This window comes from Papio anubis, chromosome 9 (assembly GCF_008728515.1).
Source record: "Papio anubis isolate 15944 chromosome 9, Panubis1.0, whole genome shotgun sequence".
NCBI classification, from domain to species: Eukaryota; Metazoa; Chordata; class Mammalia; order Primates; family Cercopithecidae; genus Papio; species Papio anubis.
Window position 1 is genome coordinate 46,525,142 of NC_044984.1, and position 26,073 is coordinate 46,551,214.

The 26,073-nt window shown below is 39.3% G+C and overlaps 1 protein-coding gene across 7 annotated transcripts in view; it reads left to right on the forward strand.

Moving 5' to 3' along the window:
• Positions 1 to 26,073, forward strand: part of SCN8A (sodium voltage-gated channel alpha subunit 8) — a 145,717-nt gene that overhangs the window by 52,662 nt on the left and 66,982 nt on the right. For 4 of the 7 annotated variants that reach the window (XM_031650492.1, XM_031650489.1, XM_031650488.1 and 1 more), the window contains exon 11: positions 7,946 to 8,308. In XM_031650492.1, coding sequence (XP_031506352.1) covers positions 7,946 to 8,308 — 363 coding nt within the window. Of the gene's footprint in view, positions 1 to 7,945; positions 8,342 to 26,073 lie in introns of all 7 variants that reach the window. The other 3 variants (XM_031650487.1, XM_031650486.1, XM_031650490.1) reach the window with 1 other exon arrangement.

A 26,073-nucleotide genomic window follows, 5' to 3' on the forward strand; every position in this document is an offset into this window, starting at 1 on the left:
TTGTATTAGTAACTTTGTACTCTGTTATAGTAAAATCCCTTGCTCCATTTTGTGTCATAGATCTTTAACCCATGAATGATTTCTAGCGTCATGCATTGATCATTTGAGAAATTTTCATTTCCTGAGTTTATGCAAGTCTTCCAAATACACATGAGATTTTAAAACTATGTTTATTATTACCACCAATCTCATCAGAAAACGATTTAAATATTATGAAGCTGTCAGGCTCCCAGTATCACTGTGTGCTTATGAGAAGATGAGTGATAAAAGCACATATCATCTCAGTATTATTAGGAAAGAATTTTGACCTCGGGAGCCTTCCTTAAAAGGTCTCAGGGACCTCCAGGGGTCTCCAGACCACACTTTAAGAACCACTGTTATACTAGAAAGGAAAAGTGAAATATGGCATGGAAATAGAATATGTAAAGTCACTCCTTCATCACATTCTAGACATCTCAGTCATTGTAAGCCTCATCTTGACAGACAATTTACGAGTATCCCCTATGATCCCTAGAGATAATTTTTCTGTGGAATGCGAAAGTTACACCCTCAAATCCAGAACATCCCAGAGCCGTTCTCCCAAGCAAACATCTAAACCTAAGTTGGAATTTATAGTTTAACTGTGACTGCCTGAAGAGGACTAAAAGCTCCTGGTTGGTTGACAGGAAGATTTTGAAAAGAGGAAGTAAGGCCTACTCATCTCATAAACTACACAGGATCCCAGGATTTAATAGAGCCATGGATCCTGAGTCATCACTGAAAACCTCTAGTCTGGGAAAATTGAGACTGGGGAGGGATTGGGGTTTCAGCCCTCAGGATGTAGCTCCTTAGGGAATGCCCTAAATCAGGATTGGATCCTGGGTACAAGGAGAAATGGGGCAAGTCACGTTTACCCCTTTCACATTTGTTCATTGCAGAACTATTCTTTTGCAAAGAGTGAAACAAGGAATTAGAAAATAATAGAACAGTTTTTCCTTGTATTATGGATCTTAGGATCCTGATTTTTAAGTGTTCATAGGTTCACCGAATTGGTCATGACCTTCATCACTGTCTCATCCTTATCACTATCCTCAAGGTTAAGAATAGTCTGACGTATTAGATCTCATGTAGTATATGATATTTCTTCCTGGCCTCCAAGTTTCAAGAGGGCAGGGACCATGTCATATATCTTGTTCACCACTGTATCCACAACACTTAGCCCATAATAGGTATTTGGTTAAATAAAATTAAATTTTGGCCAGGCACAGTGGCTCACACCTGTAATCCTGGCACTTTGGGAGGCTGAGGTGGGCAGATCACTTGAGGCCAGATTACTTGAGGCTGAGGCATGAGAACCTGGGAGGCTTGAACCTGGGAGGCAGAGGTTTCAGCGAGCCAAGATTGCACCACTGCACTTCAGCCTGGGTGACAGAGCGAGTCTCTGTCTCCAAAAAAAAAAAAAAAAAAAATTATATAAAATTAAATTTTATTGTAAAATACACAAAACCTCTTTCCTAATGTGAAGACCTAATGTACCAGATAGTATCAGCACCCAGCATTGACCTAAGGCAGAATTATGAAATCAGTGTAGTTTAGCTTGCTGTGAGAAGTGAAGCAGTGACCCAGTGCAGGTGTGGAACAACCCTAAAATGGGTGGCTAAGCTGCAGTACCTAATCTAAATGCATGTTAATTAAGTTAAACATTGTAGTTACTGTGTACAAAGCACTCTAGGAGATATAAGGATGAATCAGTCAATATGCCCTTAAGGAATTTGTAGTTGGTTAAAAATGAGAGATAGAACATGTGTATAATGAACTGTTGTAAAAAGTAGGGCGTAGGCTAGGGACAGTGGCTCACGCCTATAATCTCAGCACTTTGGGAGGCCAGGGCAGGAGGACTGCTTTAGCCCAGGAATTTGAGACCAGCCTGGGCAACGCGGCAAAACCCTGTATCTACAAAAAATATAAAAATTAGCCAGGCGTGGTGTGGCACATACCACATGGTGTGGCACATAGCTATGGTTCCAGCTGCTTGGGAGGCTGAGGTGAGAGGATCACTTGAGCCCAGGAGAATGAGGCTGCAGTGAGTGATTGCACTATTGCACTCCAGCCCAGGCAACAGAGTGAGACCCTGTCTTGAAGAAAAAAATAAAAACTAAAGTAGAGCATAAATATTCTGAAAGGGGGTTTGGTGCTATGGAAAGATTAAGGAAGTTAGTAGAGGAAGAAGCAGAAGGACTGGATCATGGAGAACTGAGAGGATTTCCCCAGCTGAAAATGCAGTGTGCACTGGAAGCAGAGGAAATAAAGACCTGTGGCAGGGTGGCTGCATGGTAAGGTGTATGAGAAAACAGTGAAAAATAAAGTAGAATAAGTAGATTAGAGTCAAAGCTGGGAGGGTCTTGAATGCCATTTTTAGGACGGTGTGATAGTGTTAAAGGTGATAGTGGCATTTAGCAAAAGGGCCATGAGTACCTGAGTCCTGGTTGTCCCGGCCATATTTCTCCCCAGTGATGCCCTCAAGAGAGATATATGTGCCCAAGGCACAGGTTATTAACACCTGGGCTTGTACCCTGAACCTCAGTGTTCTATGTTACGCTTGCCTTCAAACATGTTTTTCATATGCAGATCAACCAGTCCAAAGCCCACATTCCCAGCTACCTCCTTTATCTAACTCACTCACTAAGCCAATATTTCCCTGCCCTAAATCACCCCAGAGCCAGATACCAGACAAGTAGTTACCACCTCTGTAGGCCAGAGACTTCCAAAATTATTCAAACTCCCCAATCCTAAATTTGCTCAGACTTACCTATCCTGCCTCATCGCTTCCTTCCTTGGGAAACCACGGGCTCAGGCTAAACTTCCCCCCCTCACTCCTTCTGCCTCCTGACCAACACTTACATTTCCCCATATGGCCCTCCATGGCATGGCAAGCCCACTCTTTTTGGGAACCGAAGTAACGAACCCCTCTTTCAAAGGCAGTTGCCTCTGTGTCTGTCACCTTACTGTGATCTGATTAAAACAAAATCCCAAGTACATTTTAAGACACCATCTTCTGGCCAGCCACATTGTTTAGAGCAGTGTTTCTCAAGCTGCCCGTGGTAAAGGACTCATTTCTGCTTTTCCCAATTCTTCATGAACTGATACTATTGTAAAATATAATAACAATCAATTTCTAGAAAAATCATCACATTCTTAGATGTTATGACTATGTCTAATTGTCATAAAAGTTTCTAAATGCCCCTCTCAGTTTCCTTACTTGTCTCATTGCAGACCAATAACAAGTCATGTACTAGCTGCCTGTGAATCACACCGAGTAGAGCTGGTTCAGGGGAATGAATCAGTGATTCAGTGGGGGTGCCCAAACATGTATGTAAGAAGAATAGTAAGCTTACCAATCCGGCAACATGGAAGAAGAACAGGCAAGGGCTTCCTCTGTTATGTGCTCCTTTACCATACAGTGTATGTGTCCTTTTAACACAGTGACAACATCTACTCATAAATGAGCCTCAGTCAACATTCTGGAATCTAACCAATGTAGCTCCTCCTCTCTGGTACAAGGATGAGGCAAAAGAACAAAATAAGTCAGGATAATCCTGTTTTCTAGAGACCTATATATAGCATATGGCGTGTATCTAACAATGACATTTATATAAAATTGTCTACGATTAGTGCTTTTCTTGATGTGGTCCCCAGTGATCAAATTCATTTATTGCCTTAGAAGTTCGTGGGTTGCTTAAAGCCAAAGCAGGAAAAGCCTACATAACAAGTGAAAGACACAGGTGAGAGAATGGAGTATGCAACTAGAATTATCCAAAGAAAATATACCAACCTGGGGACAGGGGCTTTGTACATTACAGGAAGAGACAGGAACTGAAGTATAGAACCAGAAATGGAATTGTAGCCAACAAAAAGATAAGGGCAGAGTTGTTAAAGAAGAGTCCCAAGGCCCTTCCAGTGTTAATATCAAAAGTATTAACAGGCTGGGCACGGTGCCTCACTCCTGTAATCCCAGCACTTTAGGAGGCCAAGGCAGGAGGATCACTTGAACCCAGGAGTTCAAGATCAGCCTGGACAACATAGAGACCCCATCTCTATTAAAAAAAAAATTTTTTTAATTAGCCAGGCATGGTGGCACATGCCTGTAGTCCTAGCTACTTGGAAGGCTGAGGCAGGAGGATGCAGTGAGCTATGATCATACCACTGTATTCTAGCCTGGGGAAAGAGTGAGACCCTGTCTCCAAAGAAGAAAAAAAGAAATATCAAGAAAGGTTTCTTTAGCACCCGTAATATATGCACTGCATTGTCATAGTCTCAGCCCACAAAGAACCTTAACAGCCCAATCATTTTATAAGAGGGTTAAGTCCTAACCTCTAAGACAAAAATCTCTTATAATTAAAGATTATGGTCAGGCGCAGTGGCTCACGCCTGTAACCCCAGCACTTTGGGAGGCCAAGGCAGGTGGATCACCTGAGGTCAGGCGTTAGAGACCAGCCTGGCCAACATGGTGAAACCCCGTCTCTACTAAAAATACAAAAATTAGCTGGGCGTGTTGGTGGGCGCCTGTAATCCCAGCTTCTCAGGAGGCTGAGGAGGAGAATTGCTTGAGCCCACGGGGGTGGAGGTTGCAGTGAGCCAAGATCGCACCACTGCACTCCAACCTGAGTGAAAGAGTGAGACACTGTCTTAAAAAAAAAAAAAAAAAAAAAAATTAAGGAAGATTGTCTAAGGGCAATCATTTGTCAAGTTTGTTTCTCTCAAAACAGTGTTCCTCAAATTGGGGTTGCATCCCCTTGGGGCACCTGAAGACTTGCCTAGCACAGTTTTAAGGAATCCAGTTTCTAGATCTTTAATTTATATATACCTGTGCCTCAGATCAGTCCTGTGGTCCAAAATCACACCATCTGCCTTTCCCTTTTCCCTCTTCATACCCTTCTCCCTCCCACTTTACAAAAGGAAGGCATACCTCTATCATCCCAAATCTTACGTGGTGCATTGCCCTAAGGTATGTAAATCTTTGGAATGCCAAACAGAAAGACAACTGAAAATATTAATGTCTACAAAGTTTTCTTTAGTCCAGGAACCTTAAATCTATTGTAAGGTTTTTCTGAATTTATCTATTGTACATATTTCTGTTAAGAGTGAAACAGAATTATAACTGGGGATGTTGAGATGTTTTAATTTCAGGAGATTGTTGCCCTTGCAATACATACTAATACATTTATTAATAGTGAAAAATGGGATCATACTTTTTCAAATGAAAATAAATCTAAAGCAATTTAGCCAATTGCTTTGACATTGAGGACTGACTGCTCATTAGATCATGTGGTTGAACATTCTCAGAAATGAGCTAAATCTGTGACTTTAAGGTAGATTTTGATAAAAAATATTTAAATCATGTGATAAGATAAAATCATATTAAAAAATAAATGTTGGCAATGATGGAAAGACATTAATAATATTTTGATTATTTCAACCATCTGTTGGGTTAAACGCGCTTCTTTTAAGTACAAGAGTAACTCATATGAGAATAACCCACACAATTATTAGTAAATAATAAAGCTTTTTTGATGTCCTCAGGAATCAAGAAAGGGAATGTGTATAGGTAACAAATCTTTTGGCAAATTGAGTTTTCAGGTCTTTGCTTTCAGTAAAATTGAAAAAAGACTTAATTGCCAGCCGATAGATTATTACAATAAATTTTGCTGACAGTTTGCTATATACTTTTGGTATATAACTTGGAAGGAGTCTAAAGAATTGAGTGACATTACTATAACAAAGTTTTTCCATTCCAAGATAATATTTATGTGAATAAGGTTTTAGCACATAAAATCGATTATTAGAAAGGTGGGGAGGATTGATGTTGAGCCATGTCTCATTCTAATAATAAGTAATACTACCAACAAATATTTAAACACCAGTTGAAAAGAAAATCTCATCCATCTTATTAAGAAATGCATTTTAATACAATTTTCTTTCTTAAGCCTATTACCTATAAAATGTGTACTATATTTGTATAGCTTGATCAGCTGTATTCATAAGAATATTAATAAAAACTCAATCCAGGAGAATTTTTTAAATGTCTTAAAGACTCATGGTCATAGAAAATTTTTAAATATTAAGTACAGTTTATTTATAATTTTTGTATAATTTGTTGGAATTGTAGCCAACAAAAAGATAAGGGCAGGGATGTTAAAAGAGGAGCCCCATGGCCCTTCCAGTGTTAACATCAAAAGTATTAACAGGCTGGGCGTGGTGCCTCACTCCTATAATCCCAGCACTTTGGGAGGCCAAGGCAAGAGGATCACTTGAACCCAGGAATCTGAGATCAGCCTGGACAACATAGAGAAGTAAATTCAAGGGTGAGCAGTAAAATACATTAAAACATAAAAGTGTACATTGGAATAAAATTCCCTAGGGAATATGGAAAGGAAGTATGAAATTGAAGGAGAAGAATAAATAAGAAAAAATTTGTGCTAAAGAATTCTTTAAATACATTTATTTACCATAAACTTTATGGTAAAGAAGAGTTTTATTTAAAAATGTCAGTGCTGGACATTATATAACTTACAGCTGTTTGAGAATTATATAGTTTACAACTATGTAAACTTTTGATGAACAAAATATATTTAAAATGGGGTGGATAGAAAACTATGCAACCATAAAAAAGGATGAGTTAATGTCCTTTGTAGGGACATGGATGAAGTTGGAAACCATCATTCTGAGCAAACTATCACAAGGACAGAAAACCAAACACTGCATGTTCTCACTCATAGGTGGGAATTGAACAATGAGAACACTTGGACATAGGGTGGGGAACAGCACACACCGGGGCCTGAGGTAGGTTGGGGACTGGGGGGAGGGATAGCATTAGGAGAAATACCTAATGTAAATGAGGAGTTAGTGGGTGCAGCACCATGGCACATGTATACATATGTAACAAACCTGCACATTGTGCACATGTACCCTAGAACTTAAAGTATAATAATAAAATAGTTTAATTATTAAAGTAATAATAATAAAAATAATGAGTATATAAATATAAAAAATAATTTAAAAATATTTTAACTTAAAAAATAAAAAAAAGGAAAAATAAATAAATAGATAAATAAAATGCAGTGGGGGGGGGCATACATAATTTTCAACTGAACTAAAAGGCTTGAAGGCCACTCTTGTAGTATTTGACCAAGACATGTACTTGGAGAGAATGGCAAATGATACAAGCACGTTTTAAATTATGTCTTTTTGGCCAGGAGCGGTGGCTCATGCCTGTAATCCCAGCACTTTGGGAGGCCGAGGCGGGTGGATCACCTGAGGTCAGGAGTTCGAGACCAGCCTGGCCAACATGGCAAAACCCTGTCTGTACTAAAAATACAGAAATTAGCTGGGGTGTGGTGGTGGACGTCTGTAATCCCAGCTACTTGGGAGGCTGAGGCAGGAGAATCGCTTGAACCCGGGAGTTGGAGGTTGCAGTGAGCCAAGATAGCGCCATTGCACTCCAGCCTGGGCCACAAAAGCAAAACTCCAGCCATATATATATATATATATATGAAATATTTATTTATTGTTATATATATAAAATAATAAATTCCGTCTTTTTGCCCAGTGTGGCATAGACTAACTTAAGTTAAAGACACCTCCTCTGAGCCCATGGTAAAAAGAAAGAAACAGCCATGTGCTTCTCCCTGGATAAGTTGCGTCTAACATGAGATAAAAGCGTCTTAGGGAGGCGTGCAAGAACAGTGGGTAGACGTTTTACATCCGTAACTGGTCAAGCACAGGTAAGTAACAATGGGTGATGAACTGTAGCAGTCAACATGCACAAGTGCTTTCTGGACACACTTGTGTTCTGATCACAGGACTGCGAGGGTGGGGCCGGCTGGGAACCTAACCACTTTGCTGGGTATAAAGGTCCACTCCCGTCTCATTTCCCCCTCCCTCTCTCTTTCCCTTTCTGCGCCTGCAGTCACTGCTCAGCATCCCAGGCTCGCCCTTCCTCTCTCGCCACAACAGCAAGAGCAGCATCTTCAGTTTCAGGGGACCTGGGCGGTTCCGAGACCCGGGCTCCGAGAATGAGTTCGCGGATGACGAGCACAGCACAGTGGAGGAGAGCGAGGGCCGCCGGGACTCCCTCTTCATCCCCATCCGGGCCCGCGAGCGCCGGAGCAGCTACAGCGGCTACAGCGGCTACAGCCAGGGCAGCCGCTCCTCGCGCATCTTCCCCAGCCTGCGGCGCAGCGTGAAACGCAACAGCACGGTGGACTGCAACGGCGTGGTGTCTCTCATCGGCGGCCCTGGCTCCCACATCGGCGGGCGTCTCCTGCCAGAGGTGAAAATTGATAAGGCAGCTACCGATGACAGTGTAAGGAAGAACAAAAATAGATCGAGGCTAGGCATGGCAGTCTCCCCAGCCCTTACCCCTCCTCTTTCCCTGCTCTGCCCATCCCACTTGGTCCGTCTGGACCCCACTACTGTTAAGACCCCAGCCTTTTCTGTGTTCTTCCTGGTCTACTTCTATTTCTCTCTTCAGTCCTCCCTCCCCCTATTACTCGCCCTGTCTTCTCCTTTCCTTTATTCTTTGCTCTATTTTCCCCATCTTCCCTCCTTGTTTGACATTCCTTCTCTCCTATCAACTCCTTCCTTTATTTTACCGTTTTCTTTCTGTCCATCTTTATCTTTGCAAGTCTGTGTGCCTATGTTTCCCTCCTCCGACCTGCTTTGACTGAATGCCTCTGGCCCCGGAGCCTGCCCGGATGGAATGAGAATGCCATCGAGCCACCACCAATGACCAAGTCTGAGCCGGTTTGGAACTACCATTGCTTCTCTTCCCCCACGTCTTCTACCCTCCTAGAGAAACAGCTTGGAATTTAGAGATCTTATCCTTTAAACTTCAAAAAAGTAATTGAGTTTTGAAAAATGTTCTAAGTCTCTTCTGCAAGAATGAGATGTGCTTTTTCTAAAGAGGAATGCTCACGTGATGTCAGGGTGGGAGATGTGTACCAGCAGAGCCAGGCAAGGAGAGGTTAAAGAGGCCAATATGAAACTGGACCTGGACTTTTAAAAGGGATTGAAATTGAAATAAAGGAGGAAAAAGTGGGAGGTTGGGGCAAGAACACATTGTATATGGGGGAGGAAGGAAAAGGGAAGCAAAAGATGAATTTTAAATGTAATCAAATGTCAGGCTCTGGAGGAGTTGCATATAATAGCTTCACAAAATCAGTTATCTAGAGGTTTGGATAATGGTGCCCCTCTTTGGGAAGAGCCATCTCCTAACATTTCTTTAAATTCTAAGCTGTTTATACCTTTTTTTATTTTTAAATTCTTATAACCTCAGTGATCCTAATCCTTCATACCTCTAATTTCTAACTTTCCTCAGTCCCTCTTCAGCTGGTATAAGCTCCTTGAGATAGCATGTTAGTCTATTTCGTTCTAATACTTCAGTTTCTTCTAACACAGCATGAAGATAGCCAATCCTTTAATTAGCATGATGCATGTATGGAGGAAAACTGGACAATCATGGATAAAGTTTTTCAGAATTATCTATTTTTAAGCATTTTAGGGTAATTATTGAATGTATAGATAAAATATCAAAAGGCAATTTGTATGTGTTTGGGATTGTCTAGTCTCACCCTTCCCTTTTATTTAAAAGCAAAATACAGCCAGGCACAGTGGCTCACACCTGTAATCCCAGCACTTTGGGAGGCTAAGGAAAGAGGATCACTTGAAACCAGGAGTTGGAGACAAGCTTGGCAACACAGTGAGACCCTGTTTGTACAAAAAATAAAAATAAAAAACATTGGCCAGGCATGGTGGCATGTGCCTATAGTCCCAGCTACTTGGGATGCTGAGGCAGGAGGATCACACGAGCCCAAGAGTTTGAGGTTACAATGAGCTATGACCGCTACACTTCAGCCTGAGTGACAGAGTGAGACTGTATCAAAAATTAAATAAAATAAAGCAAAAATACTCTCCCCCTTACATTTGTATAGCTTTTTATAAGCTACAAATTACTCTTACATGCATTATTTAATTTGTCCTAAATAAAAATTCTGGGCTGGGCGTGATGGCTCACGCCTGTAATCCCAGCGCCTTGGGAGGTCAAGGCGGGTAGATTGCTTGAGGCCAGGAACTCGAGACAAGCCTGGCCAACATGGATGAAACCCCATCTCTACTAAAAATACAAAAAATTAGCTGGATGTAGGAGGCTGAGGCAGGAGAATCGCTTGAACCTGGGACGGGGAGGTTGCAGTGAGCCAAGATTGCACCGCTGCACTCCAGCCTGGGCAACAGAGTGAGACTCCATCTTAAAAAAAAAAAAAAATCTGTAAGGGTGACTAAGTGAAGATTAATATTTCTGTTTTTCAGACAGGGAGAAGGTTCAGAGAATTTGTGTTCCTTTGGGTCTTACAGCTCATCACTGATAGAACCAGAATCTCAGACCCCTCAGAGACCCTAATCTTCTGTGTGCCAGTTAATTTTAATTTGTTCTCTGCCTAGACACTTGGCCGTTGCTCTTCTGGAGACCTATTTATTTAAGATCAGCAACAGTAAGAACAATAATAATCCTCTGGTTTCTCTTCAGATCGTATAAATCTTTCACTTTTTATAACAATAATAAACAGTGGCCTGGGCATGGTGGCTCACGCCTGTAATCCCAGCACTTTAGGAGGCTGAGGTGGGCAGATCACCTGAGGTGCGGGGTTTGAGACCAGCCTGGCCCACATGGCAAAATCTCCATCTCTACTAAAAATACAAAAATTAGCCAGGCATGGTGGTGTGTGCCTGTAATCCCAGCTAATCTGGAACCCAAGGCATGAGAATCGCTTGAACCTGGGAGGCGGAGGCTGTAATGAGCCAAGATTGCGCCATTGCACTCCAGCCTAGGCAAGAAGAGCAAGACTCTGTCTCAAAAAAGAAAAAAAAAAAAAAAAACAGTAGCTCCAGATAGTTGGCCAAAATAAATGTTAGAGATACTTATCTTTACATTTAATTTTTATTTGATTTTCACTAATTCTGTGAACAGGGATAAATTTTGGTCTCCACAATTAGATAATTATGTTCTCAGAAAAAAACAAGAGATAATATCAATGACAAAGGAAGGATGGATCAACATGGGCAGTAGAGTTGGGGCAATTCAAATGTTTAGAACCAAACTGAATTTTGATATACTGGCAGTTTTTAAAAATGTTTAAGCCAAATAATGCAGCTTGCCTTTTCTCTGACCAGAGAGGTATTAGAGAAGGTATTCAGGAAGAAGGAGCTTAAACTTCAGCTGAAGAGAGATGATCAGGTTTGGGGGTTTTGTTTTTATTTTTTTAGCACCTTCTGTTACACTGTGTGGGAGAAAAAATTGAGAGTCAGTGAAGCAGATGGCTGTGGAATGTAAGGCTTTCTGTACTGCTTTACACTGTGGTCTGTAAAGGTCTGCCTTTGGGCTGGGGGACCTACATACCCAGTACCCTATAAATACTTAGGAGGTTCTCTGTAGTGACCTCAAGTGATGATGGTGACAGACTTGAGAATTCCCAAGGCCAGGAGGTCACAGTGGCAGGCATATGAGGTAAGCAAGACCATATCATTCCCAAGGGCCTCATAACTAGGAAAAACTACTTTTATTTATGTGTTTATTTATGTTATTAGAAGTCATAAAGAAACTGTTATGTCTGGTTGTTAATGGTGTGGGAAAATGCCTAAGTTACATTAATAGGCCCAAAGGAAGAAAACAGCAAAACGCGATGCATATAGTTTGTGTGGTGTGACACCAAATTATATAAAGACAAACTACATAGAGAAAAAAGATGACCAGCCGAAAGTTAACAATGGTTGCCTTTGAGAGAAGAAATTATTGACTTTTTCTTCCTTATACTTTTCTGTCCTTTCTGGTTTTCTGTAGTGGGCATAATGATTGTAGCCATCATATATTGAGTTCTTCTTATACTATGCTGAGTACTTTATATACATTATCTCATTTTATTCTTATAATCACTTCATTCAGTAGGTGGTTTTATCCTATTAGCAGATGAGACTCAGAGAGCGCTCTAGTGACTTGGGGAATTGGACCTTAAACCAAGGTCTTTCTGGTACCAAAAGGAACTTCCTGACACCTTAAATATTAGCTCCTTTAGAAAGTGGGAAAAACAGTCACTTATTTTAGAAGGACACAGTATATTAATAATTTTATGTTACTCAGTATTATAAATTTAATGAGATTCTAATTGTTTAATATTTCTTAAATTAACTGGAAGCCCAAGCCAGATGAAAATTAATACCTCTTTGGGCTAGGATGTAGTGATTGTTACCAGCAAACACTTTGGATGCATCCGCAGCCAGAGATTAGCCTGAGCAATTAGAATGCTTCCAGTCGTGTATACTCATGCTTCATAGAGTGGCACAGGAGCCCCTGATAGTGCACGCACTGGTCTCACACAATATTCCTGCTTAGGCTATGCCAAATCTCTATTTTTCCTTCAGGCTTAAGTTAAAAAATAGGCTGTAAGAAAAAAAAGACGTTCAGACATCACTTCATTAGATAGCCTCATCAAAAATTATTTTATATCTTCATTAGTTATTCAGTTGTGATTGAGTGTTGAGATTTTTTGATCATTTTGGAATTTCACCTTTGCTTTTTGCTGAAGCAGAGGATAAAGGAACTTTTTCCTGCATCTCCATCTCTGAGCTGGAAAAGTAGATGAGAATCATTGCTCTTCACTCGTTGCTACTGGCAATCCAGAAATCACATGCAATTGAGAAATCATGTTGAGGTACCTTGCAAATGTATAAGCGTTATCTCATTGAATGCTCACAGCCCCAACCTTATGAAACAGATACTGCTATTGGCTGCGTCTGACTGAAGAGAAGCCAAGGCTTAGAGGACTAAAGTAACTTGTCCAAGATTGCACAGTAAGCAGTAGAGTTAGGACTGAATCCAAGCAATCTAACTCCTAAGCTTTTACCATTAACCATTACAATATACTAACTCTGAAGCCCAAGTTCTGTATTTATGCATGTGATCCTGGGAAATTAAACTTCTCTAAGCCATTTTCTTCTCTGTAAAAAAGAAATAAAAGGACCTCTGTTATAGGGCTGTTGTGAAGATAAAATATATATATGTTATTCAATGTAATATGCTTCATATATAAAATGTGAACCATATTGTGTGGCCCATTCTTGCTGTTCGGAAAGCCAATTTTCATTCCTTTTCTTACACGTTTTTGGCCCTGATAGCTGTGAGAAGTAAACAGTACTGAATTGCTTGACTTGGAGAAGGTGGGGCCCCCTTCTAAAAATCCTTTGTTTGAGAAAGAGAAATTATTATACAATTATTTTAAAGCAAAACACTATGCAAATTTGAGAAAGGCTTGGGAAGGGGATTATGGCTAGGTTCTAAGGACACTTATAAAATGCTATAAATTTTAATTCCAAGAAAGGTGACTGGCTAATAAACTTCCAATTATGTATTTCCATGTGAAAACAATTTAGAATCAATAAGAAGTCAAGCTTCCTTGGGCAGTTCTCTAGAAATGTGGGCAGAATCTGCCATCTACAGCTATTGTAGGATATTTCTTTGAGAAGGATTGCTGTAATTTAGGAGGTTGGAAGTCAGTGGCTAAATGCCCAAATAAACAGCATTTGGGTTAAGAGAAATGGAACAAACTTGTACTGGGTTTAACTTTCAAAGAACTTACTTGAGGTTCTCAGTTGCTTCCTCAGTTACTGAGGGTTTTCCTCCAAGGCTTCTTACAGATTGAATTAAAAAAAAAAAAAAAAAAAAAACACAAGGCTCCTAACTTTAAAATGTTAATTCTCCTCCCCAATCACCAACAACACAACATAAAACAAAAAAACATACACCTCCATGTACAAAAACAAAAACGAAAAACACTGAAGAGATAGAGAAGGGGAGGGAAAGGGTATGTGATCTTTCCTGTGGCCCTTGGATCTCAACATAGTTGAAGGAAGAAGCCCACTTCCCACTGCCAGGTGATGAGAATTGAGCAACTGAGCCTGTAACGAAGGTACATCTCACAGAAGCCCAAGCAGAATTCTAGGTGGAAGCTGACTATGAGAAGCTGACAGTGAAGCTGCTTTACCTGGGAGAGAGGCTCCTCCAGATTTTCTTCCCTTCAGTTGTCTGTGATTTAACATAAGAAACAGTAGCTCATGCCTATAATCCCAGCACTTTGGGAGGCCGAGGGGGGCGGATCATTTCAGGTCAGGAGTTTGAGACCAACCTGACCAACATGGTGAAACCCTGTCTCTACTAAAATACAAAAATTAACCAGGCATGGTGGCAGGTCCCTGTAATCTCAGCTATTCGAGAGGCTGAGGCAGGAGAATCACTTGAACCTAGGAGAGAGTGGTTGCAGTGAGCGAAGATTGCGCCACTGTACTCCAGTCTGGGTGACAGGGTGAGACTCTGTCTCAAAAAAAAAAAAAAAAAGAAAGAATAGCCAAGAACCTAGCCTTTCAATCCCAGCTTTCAAAACCTTACTTAGGGAAGAGGGCCTGCCCACCCCTCTTGGTGTACCCTAACTTTAACAGATTAGATTTTCCTGGTAGTACAGATATGTTATTCTCTGGACACCATCTTAGCCCCCTCTTAGCACTTTTAGTGATGTCCTTCATAGACAATTTTAGTTTGTGTCATGTTAGTTAACACTGGCGAATATATGTTGCCCTCTCTCTCTCCATGAATCAGCCTATTTTGATGAATACTATGAGACATCTACAAATGGACAATGACTAGACATATATAAAAATAGAACGTTGACCTATGACCTGCCCAAGAAACCAACCCCCTTATCTACAATAAACAGTCCAAGAAGCCAGCCTGTTGTAAGTCAAACTTGCAGGAAGCCAGGTTGCTGTCTCTGATGACAATCCAGGAAGCTAAATAATAATTTCTGTAGCAATAGTCCCCTAATGGGAGCTAGGCATGGTGGCCCATACCTGTAATCCCAACACTTTGGGAGGCTGAGGCAGGAAAATTGCTTGAACTCAGGAGTTTGAGACTAGCCTGGGTAACATAGTGAGACCTCATCTCTACAAAAAAATTAAGAAATTAGCTGGGTGTGGTGATACGTACCTGTAGTCCCAGCTACTTGGGAGGCTAAGATAGGAGGATCACTTGAGCCTGGGAGGTCAAGGCTGCCGTGAGCAGTGATCAAATCACTATACTCCAGCCTGGGCAACAGAGGAAGATCCTGTCTCCCAAAAAAAAAAAAAAAAAAAAAAAAATTCCCAAATGGCCAGGACTTAATAACTGACAGCTTTCCTTAATTTTTGTTCCCATTTTCAACTTAGGTTCAACCAGAGAGAGCGAAACATGCATCCCCCAACCCTCATATGAGATGTCCCACTTTTTATTACCTTGCCTCCAGCTTCCTCATGCCAACAGCCTCCAGTCAAGCCACATTTGAAGCCTTCCCTTTTCTCACCTATAAATCTTTGCCACTCCTCTGCCTGCCTTTGAGTTTCTGCCAGAACACAAATGGCAGTTATGGTGGCTGACTTACTCAGTATAGCAAGGTCTAAATCAATAGCCTTTGCTTTTCTCATTTGGTTGATCTTTATTTCCACAATACAGATAATATTTTATACATATTTTATACTCCATATTTTTGCATTCCATATTTCTTCTCAAAGGAATTCTACTGCATAATCAAATTGCGGTAGGACATTGGGTAAGCCTCATCCAAAGTTAACCAAAGTTGTGGGTAAAAAGGAGGTGGAGAAGGAGTTATCTGAGCAATTGAGGAGCATCCCCTAAACCCATCATTACCACAAGACTCTCCTAAAAAGTACTCTCCTACCCCTTTCTAATCAGTTCCTTCCACTTCAGGCAACAACTTCTGACTCGTGTCACTATAGATAGATTTGTTTTCTTTTGTATGTGTAGACTCATACGATATGTATTTGTATTTGACTGTTTTCACTCAACAAGATATTTTTGTTTTTGAGACATATTCATGTTTTATATACCAGTAGTTTATTCTTTGTTATTGCTGAGTGATATTTCATCGTATAAACATACCCCAATTTGTTTATTCATTCTCCTGTTGATAGACATTCAGGTTGCTTCCAGTTTGCAACTAGTGTGAATAAGCTTGCTATGAGCATTCTTATAAAACTCTTTTAGAACATAAATGTTTTCATTTATATTGGGTAGATATGTCAAAGTGAAATTCCTGGGTCATATGGTAAATGTATGTCTGATTTATAAGAAATTGCCAAACAGTTCCTCAGAATAGTTACACCATTTTTTTATCCCACCAACAATGTATTAGGGTTACACTTGCTCCACATCCTAGCCAAACTTACTGTTGTTAGTCTTTGATTTTAGCATTTTAATGCAAATAAAGTGTTGTTTTATTGTGCCATTAATTTGCATTTCCTGATGACTAATTATCTTTTCCTATGTTTTTTGGTTTCTCATACACCTTTAATGAATTGTTTATTCAAATCTTTTGCCATTTTGATTAATTTTTTGACTTTTTATTATTGATTTGTTAGTTTTTTATGTTCCAAATACAAGTCAGATATAAAAATGTTTAATGTTAATGAAGTTCAGTATATCAATTTTTTCTTTTATGATATGACTTTTTGCATCCTGTTCAAGGATGCCTACCCCCAAGAACGTGAAGATATTTTACTTCTGTAAGTTTTATGGTTCTGAGTTTTACTTTTAGGTCTCCAATTTATCTCAAATTAATTTTTGTGTGTGAAATGAGATAGAAGTCAACCTGTATAGATATCCAGTCTGTTAGCACCATTTGTTCAAGAGACTTTCCTTTCTCCGTTGAAGTGACTTGGCACCTTGGACAAAAATCAATTGATGTATATGTGTGGGTCTATTTCTGGACTCTGTTCTGTTCCCTTGATCTGTTTGTCTATGCTTATGCCAGTATACATTTGTCTTGAGTATTGTAACTTTAATTCTTGAAATGAGGTAGTATAAGCCCTAAGAACAAAAAATAATATTTTTAAGATTATTACGTAGCGTCTCAAGAGATTATTTTCCTATTCTAGAACCTTTGCATGTCCTTATAAAATTTTATTTAATTTTTAAGTTTTGTGGGTACATAGTAGGTATATATATGTATGAGGTATATGAGATACTTTGATACAGGCATGCAGTGCTTAATGATCACATTATGAAAAATGGGGTATCCATCCCCTCAAGCATTTCTTCTTTGTATTACAGACAATCCAGTTATATTCTTTTAGTTATTTTCAAATGTAGAATTAAATTATTTTCACTATAGTCACCCTGTTGTACTATCAAATAGTAGGTCTTATTCTTTCTTTCTAATTATTTTTTTTTTGAACCCATTAACTACCTCCACCTCCCCGCTACCCTGCCCCACTACCCTTCCCAGGCTTTGGTAACCATCCTTCTACTTTCTATCCCCAGGAGTTCAATTGGATTGATTTTTAGATCCCACAGATAAGTGAGAACATGTGATATTTGTCTTTCTGTGCCTGGCTTATTTCGCTTAATATAATGACTTTCAGTTCTATCCATGTTGTTGTAAATGACAGGATCTCAGTCTTTTTTCATGTCTGAATAGTACTCTGTTGTGTATAAGTACCACATTTTCTTTCTCCATTCATCTGTTGATGGACACTTAGGTTACTTCCAAATCTTGGCTGTTGTGAACAGTGCTGCAACAAACTTGGGAATGCAGATAGTGCAAATATCTCTTCGATATACTGATTTCTTTTTTTCCTTTTTTTTCTTCTTCTTCTTTTTTTTTTTTTTTTTCTTTGAGACAGTCTCACTCTTTCGCCCAGGCTGGAGTGCAATGGCACAATCCTCAGCTCACTGCACTGTAACCTCCGCCTCCTGGGTCCTATGTTCAAGCGATTCTCCTGCCTTAGCCTCCCAAGTAGCTGGGATTACAGGCATGAGCCACTGCTCCTGACCGGATATACTGATTTCTTTTCTTTTGGGTATATACCCAGTAGTGGGATTCCAGATCGTAAGGTAGCTCTATTTTTAGTTTTTTGAGGAACTTCCAAACTGTTCTCCATAGTGGTTGTACTAATTTACTTTCCCACCAACAGTGTACAAGGATTCCCTTTTCTCCACATCCTCTCCAGCATTTATTATTGCCTATCTTTTGGATAAAAGCCGTTTTAACTGGCGTGAGATTATCTCTCATTGTAGTTTTGATTTGCATTTCTCTGATGACCATGGTGTTAGACACCTTTTCATATACTTGTTTGCCGTTTGTATGTCTTCTTTGGAGAAATGTCTATTCAAATAGTTTGCCAGTTTCAAAATTGGATTATTTTGTTTTTTCCTATAGAGTTCTTTGAGCTCCTTATATATTCTGGTCACTAATCTCTTGTCAGATGGATAGTTTTCAGATATTTTCTCCTATTTTTTGGGTTGTCTGCTCACTTTGTTGATTGTTTCCTTGCTGTGCAGAAGCTTTTTAACTTGATGTGATCCCATCTGTCCATTTTTGCTTTGGTTGGCTGTGCTTGTGGGGTATTACTCAAGAAATTTTTACCCAGACCAAACTCTTCACTCCTGGAGAATTTCCTCAATGTTTTCTTATAGTAGTTTTTGAGGTCTTAGACTTACATCTTTAATTCATTTTGATTTGACTTTTGTACATGGCGAAAGGGGACTAGTTTCATTCTTCTGCCTATGGATATCCAGTTTTCCCAAAACCATTTATTGATGAGACTGTCTTTTCCCCAGTGTTTATTCTTGGCACTTTTGTTGGCAACGAGTTCACTGTAGGTGTGTGGGTTTGTTTCTGGGTTCTCTATTCTGTTCCATTGGTCTTTGTGTCTGTTTTATGCCAGTACCATGCTGTTTTGGTTGCTATAGCTCCATTGTATAATTTAAAATCAAGTAATGTGATTCCTCCAGTTTTGTTCTTGTTGCTTAGGATTGCTTTGGCTGTTCTGGGTCTTTTGTGATTTTATATAAATTTTAGGATTGTTTGTTCTGTTTCTGTGAAGAACACCATTGGTATTTTGATAGGGATTACATTGAATCTGTAGATTGCTTTGACTAATATGGACAGTTTAACAATATTGAACAATCCATGAACATGGAATATCTTTCCAGTTTTTTGCGTCCTCTTCAATTTCTTTCATCAGTGTTTTATAGTTTTCATTGTAGAGATGTTTTATTTCTTTTGTTAATTCCTAGGTATTTAATTTTATTTGTGGCTCTTATAAATGGGATTACTTTTTTTATTTCTTTTTCAGATTGATCACCTTTGGCATATAGAAATGCTGCTGGTTTTTGTATGTTGATTTTATGTCCTGCAACTTTACTGAATCTATCAGTTCTAAGAGTTTTCTGGTGGAGTCTTTGAATTTTTCTAAGTATGAAATCATATCACCTGTAAACAAGGATAATTTGACTTCTTCCTTTCTAATTTGGATGCCCTTTATTTCTTTTTCTTGTCCAATTGCTCTAAGTAGGACTTCCAGTACTATGTTGAGTAATAGTGGTGAAAGTGAGCATCCTTGTTGTGTTTCAGATCTTAGAGGAAAGACTTTCAGTTTTTCCCCATTCAGTATATTAGCTGAGGGTCTGTCACATATAGCTTTTATTATGTTGAAGTATGTTCCTTCCATACTTCAACATACCTCGTTTTTTGAGGGTTTTTAACCACGAAGGATGTTGAATTTTATAAAATGCTTTTTCTACATCAATGGAAATAATCATATGGTTTTTATTCTTTATTCTGTTGATATGATGTATCACACTGATTGATTTGCATATGTTGAACCATTCATGCATCCCAGAGATAAATCCCAGTTGGTAATGATGAATGATCTTTTTAATGTGTTGTTGAGCTTGGTTTGCTAGTATTTTGTTGGTTTTTTTGGGAAATATATTTTTGCATCAATATTCATCAGAGATATTAGCCTGTTGTTTTCTTTTTTCGATATTTCTATGTCTAGTTTTAGTATCAGAGTAATACTGGCCTCGTAGAAAGAGTTTGGAAGTTTCTCTCCTCTTTTATTTTTCAGAATATTTTAAATAGGATTGGCATTAGTTCTTTAAATGTTGGTTAGAACTCAGCAGTGAAGCCATCAGGTCCTGAGTTTTTCTTTACTAAGTGGCTTTTTATTACAGCTTCGATCTTGTTACTTGTTACTGGTCTGTTCAGGTTTTGGATTTCTTCATGGTTCAGTTTTGGTAGGTTGAATGTGTCTAGGAATTTATTCACTTTCTCTAGATTTTCCAATTTATTGGCATGTAGTTGCTCATAGTAACCACTAATGCTACTTTGAATTTCTGTGGTATCAGTTGTAATGTTTCCTTTTTCATTTCTGATTTTATTTATTTTGGTCTTCTCCCTTTTTTTCTTCATTAGTCTGGCTAAAGGTTTGTCAATTTTGTTTATCTTTCCAAAAGATAAACAACCTCTTGTTTCATTGATCTTTTGTATTTTCTTCATTTCACATTCATTTATTTCTGCTCTGATCTTATTTCTTCTACTAATTTGGGGTTTTGTTTGCCCTTTTCTAGTCAAGATGCACCATTAGGTTATTAATTTGAAGTTCTTCTTTTTTGTTGTAGGTACTGATAGCTTTAAACTTCCCTCTTAGTAGCGCTTGTGCTGTATCCCATAGGTTTTGTTATGTTGTGTTTCTGCTATTTGTTTCAAGAAACTTTTCAGTTTCCTTCTGAAGTTCTTCATTGACTTTGTCCCACTGGTCATTCAGGAGCATATTGAATCTCAATGTGTTTGTATCATTTCCAAAATTCCTCTTGTTGCTTTCTAGTTTTACTCAAAGATGTTTGACATTGTGGTCAAAAATGCTTGATGTTTCAAATTTTTTGAGTATTTTAAGACTTATTTGTGACCTAACATATGGCCTATCCTTGAGAATAATCCATGTAATAAGGTGTATTCTGTAGCCTTTGGATGAAATGTTCTGTGAGTATCTTTTAGGTGTATTTGTTCTATTAGGTCATCCTTAGTGTAGGTTAAGTCCAATGTTTCTTGGTTGAGTTTCTGTCTGGGAGACCTGTCCAGTGCTGAAAGTGGGATGTTGAAATCTCCAGCTGTTATTGTATTGAGGTCTCTCTCTCTTTGAGACAAGATCTTGCTCTGTTATCCAGGCTGGAGTGCAGTGGTGTGATCTCAGCCCACTGCAGCCTCGACCTTACAGGTTCAAGTGATCCTCCTGCCTCAGCCCTCTGATTAGCTGGGACTACAGGCATACACCACCATGCCTGGCTAATTTTTGTATTTTTTTGTAGAGACAGGGTTTTGCCATGTTTCCCAGGGTGGTCTCAAACTCCTGGGTTCCAGAAACCCACCTACCTGGACCTCCCAAAGTGCTGGGATTCTAGGCATGAGCTATTGTGCCTAGCCTGAGGTCTGTCTCTTTAGCTATAATAATATTTGCTTTACATATTTGGGTGTTCCAGTGTTGGGTGCATGTATATTTATAATCATTGTATCCTTTTGCTAGACTGACCCCTTTATCATTATGTAATAGCGATCTCTAACTCTTCTTATAATTTTTGTCTTAAAATCTATTTTTTCTAATGTAAGTGTAGCTACTACTTCTGCTCTTTTTTGGTTTCCATTGGCATGGAATATCTTTTTCCATCCGTTTATTCTCAGTCTGTGTATCTTTATAGGTGAAGTGTGTTTCTTGTAGGTAACAGATCATTGGCTCTTTTTTTCCATGCATTTAGCCACTCTGTGTCTTTTTATTCGAGAGTTTAGTTTATTTACATTCAATGTTATTATTGATAAGTTGGGACTTACTCCTGCCATTTTGTCATTTGTTTTCTGGTTGTTTTGTGGTCTTCTTTTACTTCTTCCCTTCCTTCCTTGTCTTCCCTTTAGTGAAGGTTATTTTCTCTGGTGGTATGACTTAGTTTCTTCCTTTTTATTTTTTGTGTATCTGTTGTGTGTTTTTCAATTTGAGGCTACCATGAGGCTTGCAAATATTATTAATGTCTTATAACACATTATTTTATTTTATTTTATTTTATTTTATTTATTTTTTGAGACGGAGTTTCATTCTTGTTGCCCAGGCTGGAGTGCAATGGTGTGATCTTGGCTTACTGCAACCTCTGCTTCCTAAGTGATTCTCCTGCCTCAGCCTCCCAAGTAGCTGGGATTACAGGCGTGTGCCACCACGCCTGTCTAATTTTGTATTTTTAGTAGAGATGGGCTTTCTCCATGTTGGTCAGACTGGTCTCGAACTTCTGACTTCAGGTGATCTGCCCACCTCGGCCTCCCAGAGTGCTGGGATTACAGGCGTGAGCCACTGCGCCTGGCATAACCCATTGTTTTAAACTGATGACGACAAAACACTGATTGCATAAACAAACATGCAAAAAGAAAACTAATAAAAACTGTACACTTTAACTTCATCCCTCTGCTTTTTAACTTTTTGTTGTTTCTCTTTGTCTTATTGTACTGTCTGTCTTTAAAAGTTGCTGTAGTTATTATTTATATTGACTTATCATAACAGTGTAATTGGGAGTTTACATGCCACAATTATAGTTTTACAATATTCTGTGTTTTTCTCTATGCCTACTATTACCAGTGAGTTTTGTATCTTCAGATGATTTCTTCTTGCCATTAACATCCTCTCTTCTTTCAGATGGAAGAACTCCTTTTAGCAATTCCTGTAGGACAGGTCTGGTGTTGATGAAATCTCTCGGCTTTTGTTTGTCTGGGAAGGTCTTTATTTCTCCTTCAGGCTTGAAGGATATTTTTACCGGATATAGTGTTCTAGGATAAAAGTTTCTTTCCCTCAGCACTTTAAATACATCATTACCACTTTCTCCTAGCCTGTAAGGTTTTCACTGAAAGGCCTGCTGCTATATTTATTGGAGCTCCATTGTATGGGTTTTTTTTTGTTTTTTTTTTCTTTTCTCTTGCTGCTTTTAGGATCCTTTCTTTATCCTTGACCTTTGGGAGTTTTGTTGTTAGATGCCTTGAGGTAGTCTTCTTTTGGTTAAATCTGCTTAGTGTTCTATAATCTTCTTGTACTTGAATGTTTATATCTTTCTCTAGGTTTGGCAAGTTTTCTGTTATTATTCCTTTGAATAAACTTTCTATCCTTATCTCTTTCTCTACATCCTCTTTAAGACCAGTAACTCTTAGATTTTTCCCTTTGAGGCTATTTGCTAGATCTTGCAGGTGTGCTTCATTCTTTTTTGTTTTTTTTTTTTTTTCTTTTGTCTCCTCTGAGTATTTTCAAATAGCCTGTCTTCAAGCTCATTAATTCTTTCTTCTGTCTGATCAATTCTGTTATTAAGAGACTCTGATGCATTCTTTAGTATTCAGTTGCATTTTCCAACTGTAGAATTTCTGCTTGTTTTTAATTATTTCAGTCTCTTTGTTAAATTTATCTGATAGAATGCTGAATTCCTTCTCTGTGTTATCTTGAATTTCCTTGAGTTTCCTCAACATAGCTCTTTTGAATTCCCTGTCTGAAAGATCACATATCTCTGTTTCTCCAGGATTGGTCCCTGGTACCTTATTTAGTTCTTTTGGTGAGGCCATGTTTTCCTGTATGATCTTGATGCTTGTAGATGTTTGTTGGTGTTTGGGCATTCACAAGCTAGGTATTTATTATAGTCTTTGCAATCTGGGCTTACTTGTGCATGTCCTTCTTAGGAAGGCTTTCCAGGTAGGTATTCGAAGGAATTTGAGCCCCAAGTCCAATAATGCTGTGGTTTTTGCAGATTAATAGAAGTGCCACCTTGGTGGTCTGGGATAATAAAGATCTGGAAGAATTCTCTGGATTACGAGGCAAAGATTTGTTCTTTTCCCTTACTTTCTCCCAAACAAATGAAGTCTCTTTCTCTGTGCTGAGCCACCTTGAACTGGAGTGTGTTGATGTAAGCACCCCTGTGGCCATTACTACTGGGACTGCTGCCAGCACAGCACAAGGTCTTGCCCAAGGCCCGCTGTAACCACTACATGGCTGCCACCTATGTTCACTCAAGGCCCTAGGGCTCTACAGTCAGCAGGTGGTGAAGCCAGCCAGATTTGTGTCCTCCCCTTCAGGGCAGCAAGTTCCCCCAGGTCCCAGGTGGGTCCAGACATGTTGTCTGGAAGCCAGGGATTGGAGCTAAAAGCCTTAGAGATTTCTTAGCAATTTGAGAAGCCAACGTGGGTGTATCACCTGAGGCCAGGAGTTTGATACCAGCCTGGCCAACATGGCTAAACCTGTCAAGAGGACAGGGACCATGTTGTATATCTTGTTCACCACTCTATCCACACCACTTAGCACACAATAAGTATTTGTTTAAATAAAATTAAATTTTAGCTGGGCGTGGTGGCTCACGTCTATAATCCCAGCACTTTGGAAGGCTGAGGTGGGAGGATCACTTGAGGCCAGGAGTTCCAGACCAGCCTGGACAACATGGCAAAACCCTGTCTTTACTAAAAAATACAAAAATTAGCCATGTGTGCTTGTGTATGCCTGTAATCCCAGCTATTCAGGAGGCTGAGGTGGAAGAATTGCTTGAACCTCAGAGACAGAGGTGCGGTAAGCCGAGATCATGCCACTGCACTCCAGCCTAAGTGACATAGCAGACTCTCTCAAAAAACAAAAACAAAAAACCTTAGAGATTTGCCTGATGTTCTGTTCTGCAGCTATGCTGGCACTCAAACCACATTACAAAGTCCTTCCTTCTCTTCCCTCCTTTTTCCACAGGCAGGAAGCCCCTTCCTGTGGCAACCACCACAAGTCATTCTTACATACACAAATGTTAGTATAGTAATGCAGCAAGGAATTCCCAGGGAAATTGGTTATTTTTTCCTTGCACCACTTCTGTAGCTTTGCCAAACAAACAAAACAAACAAGACCCCGAGATCACTGATCCAAATCTGAATCAGTGAAATGGTCTGATGAAACACGCTTTTTTTTTTTTTTTTTTTTTTAAGATGAGGTCTCTCTGTGTTGCCCAGGATGGTCCCTAACTCCTGGGCTTATGTAATCCTGCTGCCTCCACCACCTGAGTAGCTGGGACCGCAGGCTAATGAAACACTTTAATAAGATAAATCATAATCTGCCAGGAACTTTCTTCTGTTCAGTCCTTAAAATCTGAAGATGTTTAGAACAGATGGGCTTTCTGATGTAGCTCTCCAGAGGTAATTATTTTCTTTTTAAAACAGCTAGGATCATTCTCTTATTGACCAGACATGTGCTTCTCCAGTCGCATACAATCTCCCCTGTCCTCTGAGGGCTGGTGATTGTCTCTGTCCTCTTACCTTCACCATCTTAGAAGGAAGAGCCAAGTCTACATGGGTGATACGGTACTGTGAACAACATGGTTACTAAAGAGCTAGGTTTTAAGCCACCCCATTAAGGTTGAACTGATGTGGAATAGTCACAAGAACATAAGTCAGGGACATTAAGAAGCCCTTTGCTGTAATCTACCATACCAGTTATTGCCCAGGGTGGAGCATGTAATAATATTTTTTATAACAATCTGATTATATTTTCTGCCATTTTTTATTGGGAATTTGAACGTTGCAGGTTAGCTCATAAAACTGAAAGGGCAAGATAAACATAGGATACAATATATTTAATTAAGATAGCAAAACCTTTCTGTACTTTCTTAAAATGGTTTGTAGGAGATCCGGAGCAGATCTTCAACTTGCTAATGTTCAGTTAGGCCCAGATTTGGTATTTGGAAGAGGCAGTTTATTAGAATAATGGTGCTCCTACTCAAGGAGGAAACAGCATCTATAATACTCAGTGTGATCAGGGACTTGACCTTAATGAGATTTCAAATAGAAGTAAATTTGACTGACTTTATCATGTGGACCAATTCTAGCCAAATATTGTGGATTTGAGATTAGGACCAGAAAACTCAGGGTCTGCTTCTGATGGCAGTACCCCAGGAGGATCTGGTCTTTTACTCTATGCTTGGAATGAACCAGGTGAGATGTTTGGGTCCCAGCCAGATTCTTGGGGTCATTGTAGATTCACACAGACTTAAATGACTTGGTCTTATCATCCAAATAAGGATGAACCATGGCCAGTTCATTTCATTCTATTTCTTGAAGTGAATAGGACTGCAGGATCAAAGTTAAAGACTGTAATGAAGATCACACACTGGACTGTCTA